The 7,243-nt window shown below is 46.8% G+C and overlaps 1 protein-coding gene across 16 annotated transcripts in view; it reads right to left on the minus strand.

The window, feature by feature from the left end:
* Window positions 1-7,243, minus strand: part of CADPS (calcium dependent secretion activator) — a 431,306-nt gene that overhangs the window by 155,828 nt on the left and 268,235 nt on the right. For all 16 annotated transcript variants that reach the window (XM_080926838.1, XM_080926837.1, XM_080926846.1 and 13 more), the window contains exon 9: window positions 3,065-3,131. In XM_080926838.1, the coding sequence (XP_080782964.1) occupies window positions 3,065-3,131 (67 nt within the window). The remainder of the gene's footprint in view (window positions 1-3,064; window positions 3,132-7,243) is intronic.

Genomic DNA, 7,243 nt, shown 5'->3' on the forward strand with positions numbered 1-7,243 from the left:
TAAAATACAATTTGGCAGTACTGACATTGGGATGAAATACTTTGAAGAAAGGAGAAACCAAACACCCCCCCTTTTTAAAACCAGAAACACTTTTCATAGTGGAGAATGACAATACACTTTTTGGAGACAGGTTCTCAAGGCTCAAGGTTGGCCTTGAACCTGCTACTTAGCCAAGGTTGGCCTTGAACCTGCTACTTAGCCAAGGATGGCCTTGAACTTCTGATCCCTTTGCCTCCACCTCCCAGGCATTCATTCCAGCAGCTCGTTTATGATGTGCTGGGGAGAGATTCTAAAGCTTCATGCATGTTAGAGTCTGACTGTACCAACTGAGTTATATTCCCAGCCCTAAGGAAAACAACTTTACGATATAAATGGGGAAGAGATGAGACTTATGATCTGGAATGGGCACAGGTTTCCAAGGTCAGGGATTTTGACTTCTGAATGGAGCTCTGTGGAACTGGAGTCTTTCTAGTTACCAATGGTTTGACCACAGTGTGGTCAGTGGTAGTGATGAAGGCACAACCAGTCCTTACCACACTTCCACAGACTCACAATGAGTCCCAAGGAGCTCCTGATTCAGGATGCCAAAGACCCCTGTTGTCTCTGGGTTACAGGCTGCATCTAAACTTATAGGGCAGGCATGCATTTCAGGGACCATGACTGAGGAAGCCTTGGTGTACTATTTGTATGTAATTACCCAGTTAGTTTCTTTGATCCTTGGTTCCATGAACAATAGAAAGCCCTGCCTGCAGGCAGTTTGCAGTCAATGCGACAAGACCAAGACAGGACACTAGAGGCTTTGTGCCCGCTTCCCCATCACTGTGATAAAAGAGCTGACAGGCCACCACCAGAGGCTGCTTAAATTGGTAAGGAATGAAAGGTCTGAGCTCACAGAGGCAGAGGTTTGATTAGTGTGCGGGAGTGCTACCATAAAAGGCAGGGAGCCCCCCTACTCATGAGAAGCCTCTTGGCATCCTGAAATGTATCTCCCCTGCTCTCTAGGAATGCCATAGAGCCTCAGACAGCCTGTGCCCTTTCATGTTTTTCCAAAGTCAGCACACAGCTTTATTTTTTTAAAGCCATGGTGAGATTCTTGTCTCCTGTTAAAGGAAGTCTGTGTGCGAGGCCCCAAAACATCTGTGTTCCAATTGCAGAGCCCAGAAAGCTATTCTCTTCTTTTGGATCAGTGAACAGCATGCAACCACAGCTTCTCTGACATTTTCTGCAAATCTCCCCCACCCTGCCCACCCAGGTTATTCTCCTAAAGAGTTTTTTTTTTTTTTTTTTTTTTTTTAAAGGGAGAGGTCAGCCACTTGTATGAGTGTGTGGGTATTACATTCACCCACCCACCTAGCGGCCATTCCTCTCCACCTCGGTTTTGGAGACAAGGTCCCTGACTGAAACTGAAGAGGATTAATTCATTCAGACAGGCTGTCCCGTGAGCCCCAGAGACCATCCCATCTCTGCTTCCTTGGCACCAGGATTTACAGCAGCATAAATGATTTTTATTTATTTTTTATATGAGTTCTAGGAATCAAATGCTTGTATGGCAGGCAACACTTTCCTGATGGAGTCTTCTCCCTAGCCTGAGATCAGCTGCTTCTAAACATCCTTTCATCTTCAGTGGTTCTCAGAGAAAAGTCACACGTTGAGTGAAGCACTCCTAGGTACTCAGAATACAGACAGACCCCATGTCCTGGCGACAGAATGCCTCCTTCTCTCTGGGAAGATGTCATCATCAGTGACTTCCTAGACCACATGATATGACTTTCTCAGAACCACTGGCATTGCCCCGAATGGCTCCTCTCTTCCTTTATCTTCTTTCCAGCAAAAAGGACACTGGGAAGCTGTGTGAGTGTGGAGGGCAACACAGAGCACGGTGGATGGACTGGAACACAGCAAGCCCCAAAGCAATGGGAAGGCTTCAACGGCATACTTGAGTAGGTCTGTGAAGGTGTACAGACCTGACAATATAGGTGTACTGGCTGGTTTTATGTCAACTTATCACAAAAGGAGAAAGGAGCTTCCCTTGAGGAAATGCCTCCATGAGATCCAGCTGTAAGGCGTTTTCTCAACTAGTGATCAATGGGGGAGGGCCCAGCCCATTGTGGGTGGAGCCATCCCTGGCCCAGCCCATTGTGGACGGTGTCATCCCTGGGCTGGTAGACCTGGGTTCTATAAGAAAGCAGGCTGAGCAAGCCAGGGAGAGCAAGCCAGTAAGTGACATCCCTCCATGGCCTCTGCATCAGCTCCTGCTTCCTGACCTGCTTGAGTTCCAGTCCTGACTTCCTTTGGTGATGAACAGCAATGTGGAAGTGTAAGCTGAATAAACCCTTTCCTCCACAACTTGCTTCTTGGTCATGATGTTTTGCGCAGGAATTGAAACTCTGACTAAGACAGTAGTGTTGCCAGAAATTTCTACAGTCACTTAGAACCATACAGTGAGGGTCAGTGCAGACGGGGCTCCAAATCAAAGTCAAATAACTCAAGAAGCACATTACAGTGTGCCTTACTTTGAGATGTGCTTCAGAGAACATTGCAATTAACATTTTGGAGACTGAGTTATGCCTTCCCTGCCCTGTGGAGGCTGTGTGGTGGATAGAGTTAACGACAAATTAATTGGTAAACTAAAAATAATTGAAGCACAAACCAACCAAACCAACAGCAAAAGGGGTTGGGGAAGATTTTTGAGAATGTTTATTACAAGTCTGTGGGGGAATGTTTTGGATGCATCTGGGAGAGCAAAGATACTATTTTAAAGATTAGCAACGTGCCACTGGCCTCTCTGTGTGAGTCTGCTTCTGTGCATAGGTCTGTTTATCCATGGGTGTTCTTCACGGTATCGACAACAAGAGTCAAACTGGCAAAGTCCAGAAGTCCATTGAGAAGGGAAGATTTACAGAACCCTCTGTGTGGTTCTGTGAGTGTATAACCTGGAAAACTTCATGGAGCTCAATGCTCAGGCTTTATGGCCTCCGTGTGCCGTATGTAACTCAGGTCAAAACCATGCCTTCATCCTGCTGCCCAGAGAGCTCCTGAGACAATGACAGAGTAGAAAAGTTACCTGCACCAGCACAAAGAACCTCTTCTTCCACCTCTTCCACACATTCTTACCAATGGTCCATAAGTACCTGTAGAGAAGAAAGAGCAGAGGCGCGTTAGCACCTGACTAAATACTGCTGTTTACCAGGCACACGGAAGCCTATCCCTCATCCACTAAGAGGCTCCGACATACCCAAAAGTATGAGGGGAAGCCCCAGGCTCTAGCTTCTCTCCTCTCAAAGCTCACGGCTCATCCCATATTGATAGAGTCTATGATTCACTCGATATTTTCTTTTAATTGTCTATGGCATGGTGAATCAAATTATTTTGAAAGAAACTTTTTAATGTGGGTTTGATATACTCATTATACAGACACACTAAAATACATAATAATCCATCCTTGTGTGGAATACTGAAATGATCCTATATATCACCCATTCTGTGAATACACTTGGTCCATCAAACAAAGACTAACATTTTGGTCCATGATGGAACCTCTATCTGCTCACCCTACTCTTGGTCTCTGCTCCAGACATTACACAGAAGACATGGGGTTTTCTTAAAGGGCAAATCAGCCCATAAGATTCTCCTTCTAAATAAGGATAGAAAGTCCTTAGGCAGGGTGCTTAGGCAAGGCTCCTATCTAGGATGTGCACACAAGCTGCAGGTGGTGAAGGTGTTGCACTTAGAGAGGGAGCAAGACTGAGCGTGAGGAAGATATGGTGGCTGGAGCATAGCTGAGGCAGAGTGGTGGCCAGAACTCTGAAAGCTTGGTGGGCCCACGTTATAGCTGATGTCACCTCAGTAGTGCTGTTGTAGATCACTCAGCTGACCCTGGCAGCACTCTTGCCCTATATGATGAAATCATATATCAATATATTCATGGAATTTATGGATGTAAAAGAGGCTCAACCAGGGCTTGGGAGAGAGGGTGAACAGGCTTGAAGTGACATTTAGTCTTCTGCTTCTTGTTCTGTCAATCATCCAGAGAGGCGGGGCAACTGGCTTCAATTTTGATGTTTTGCTGCAAGGCTGTTGAAGTAAACATGGGTCTTGACACTGGCTTGGGGTGGAGCTCAGTTGTAGAGGGCTTGCTTGCCTAGCATGTGCAAAGCCCGGGATGTCATCCCCAACACCACAAGAAACAAACAAGCAAATAAACAAACGAATGACTATACAAGTAAGTAGACCAAACAAATGTGGTTTGAATGGGAAATGCTCTGCACAGGTTTGTGGCTCAATGCTTGGTTCCCAGCTGCTAGTTTTGCAAGGCTGTGGGATGTTCAGGGGGAGGAGTCTCTCGGGAGGAACTGGTCACTGGGTGTAGACCTTGACGTAACACAGCCTGCACCAGTTTCTCATTCACTCTCTGCTTCCTAAGTGTAGATGGGACGAGGCCAGCAAGCTTCCCCTCTCGCTGTTTTGCGTCCCTTCACTAGAGCCGGAATCCCTTTGGAACTGTAGGCTGGTATACCCAGTCTCTCTTAAGTTGCTCTGGTCAGGGTATTTCGTTAAAGCATTAAGGAGGAAACTAAAACAGCAAGTGAATAAACTATAGATGCCCATTAAGTGGGATCCTTGTCACAGAGCATCACGGTGTCCAAAGCATGATTACTCAGAAGTTGTGAGCTTCTGTGGACTGATAGACACAAGACACACAATGGTCCACGACAGAAGCTAAGGTTAGGACCCTCCTTTTTTACTGAAATTGTGTGTGGCACGTTCAAACTGCCACCATCTTATTCTGATCATGCCTACATATCTATTTAGCAAGGCACCCAGCTTCCGTATGTAGCAAGACAGTTGTAGTTTTCGTAGAGAACTTAGGGAGAAGAAGAAGTTCACTAGAATCCATAACACAATTTGCTTTGAATGGTTGACTCTGCCTCCCTCCAGGCACCAGGCACGGATTTATTATAACCTTGGAGAGGAAGTGAGACCTTGCGTGCACAGGGGATAGAACCATTCTGCATGGAGTTTGTGCCACCACTGAGTGACATGGCCTAGATTTAAACCCAGTCACCTCACTGTAGAACAGCCTGTCCCTGTGCCCTTCTAGGGTGTGCCTCCCCATCTAGGGTCAATAAAGATTAAGAATACAGGAGTGCTGGGGAGATGTAGTGAGGAACGGAGGGGAGGGACAGAGAGGAGGGACGAGAGGCACCAATGTGCACTGCATGGTACTGTCACAAGAAGCAACTGCCGTGTAGCATGCACTTCAAACACAGAGCAAACACATGTAAATGTTTTTATCATGGAGAAGTGACCCATGTCGGAGGAGAGAGGTACATTTATCCCGATGTCAATTACACAATGTGGGCCTGGGGATGCCTCAATCAGCAAGGCGCCCACCATACAAACACCAGGACCTGGGTTTACTTCCCCAGAACCACATACAAAAGCAGGGTTTGGTGGCATGTGCTTGTAGCCCCAGCACTGGGAGGCAGACATGAGCAGGACCTTGGGGCTTGCTGGCTAGCCAGTCCAACATGATAGGTAAGCTCCGGACTCATCAATGCCAGACCCTGTCTTAAAATTAAAGCAAGGTAGACAGCTCTAGAGGAATGACACCTGAGGCTAACCTCTGGTCTATACACACATATACACCAACTTCCCCTTCACACACACACACCCTACACACACCACAGTGCTTACATGCACTGGAGAATAACTTGGTGTCCCATAACTGTGTGTACATTTTGATTTTACATATCACTTAAAGACATTTACATGTAGAAAGCGAGGAAACAAACCCCATGAATTGCTTTTCTAACTGGAGAGGGGTTTCTGTCTGAAGGCATCCGAGAATGAAAAGCTGGTGGGATCAGAGGAAATTTACAGTCTCCTTTGGAAAGTATCAGTTGGTTTGTGGAAGGGTGGGGCTCTCCCTCCGAGGCTTCCCTTAGAATGGGTTGCTAATGTGGCACATGCCAGAAGGTGTCAAAACTGAGAAGCTCTGAGGGCTGTGAGGCACTGTGTCTGTCTAGTGAGCCCCGCGTCGCTTCCTCCCGGAACAGAATGCACAGTACCTGGAGCAGATGGAAGCCATGGGACTACAGACACACAGGTGGTCCCACTTCGAGCCTCACTCCCAGCACACTGCTCAGTGCGGCAACGTTAGTGCTCCAATGCTCTCCTCTGGCTGCCTGGAGGCCTGTGCTGACCATCAGATAAGTCAGCAGTCCAGGGTGTAGCGGGCAGAGGCACAGCCCAGGGCTTATGTTTGGGGCGGAAGGTGACAGCTACGAGGGGATTCTGGTGCAGTCACCAACTATTCTTAAGTTAGTCCCCTGCACTGTAACGTGGGGACAACATCTGGGACTGCAGAGACACAACCCCAGTGCATAGCACGGCAGAGGCAGGTCTGTCTGTAAGTGTTAGGTGCGATTGTTCTTATGTTCACCACAACTAACAAGCTCCATGGTGAACAGGCCGGATTTAAATTTACATTTAACTTTTGGTACCTATCTGCTCAGGAAGATGTGGTGTTGGGACCTTGCCTAGGCTTTCAATCATGACCTCCTTGTCACATTTTATGAAACCTACTGAGAGGGTCATTGATATTCCTGCCATTTGTTGAAGGCGTCTGAGTTACAGGTAAGGATTGAATGAGGCAAGAAGAACTAACAAACCCCAAACGTAAGCAGGCGGTGTATTTGGTTTGTACTCATTGCTGGAATCCCTCAAACTAGACATGTAACAGGTGATCCCTGGCCTCAGTGTCCTTCTGTCTGGGACTGTGTAGGAGGGCAGCAGTGTGCCAATGCCTGTAACTGGTGAGTGTGTGTGTGTGCGTGTATATGTGTCTGTGTGTATGTGTTTGTCTGTGTGTGTGTGTGTTTGTGTCTGTGTGTTTGTGTATGTGCCTGTGTGTGTGTGTGTCTGTCTGTATATATATATCTGTCTGCAATTATGTCTGTGTTTGTGTGTCTCTCTGTGTGTATGTATCTGTCTGTGTGTGTCTATGTATGTGTTTGTCTGTCTCTCTCAGTGTGTGTGTGTGTCTCTGTGTGTGTCTCTGTGTGTATGTGTCTAAGTCTATTATGTATGTGTCTGTGTGTGTTTGTGTATGTGTGTGTGTGTGTGTGTGTGTGTGTGTGTACAGCCTTTGCTCTCTCAGCACTGTGGTTTTACTCTGTGCTAGAAGTGGTTCAGTTTATTAAAGAACACCCATGCTTATTAACAAACTCACATGTGGCAG

This window comes from Micromys minutus (genome assembly GCF_963924665.1).
Source record: "Micromys minutus genome assembly, chromosome: 12".
NCBI classification, from domain to species: domain Eukaryota; kingdom Metazoa; phylum Chordata; class Mammalia; order Rodentia; family Muridae; genus Micromys; species Micromys minutus.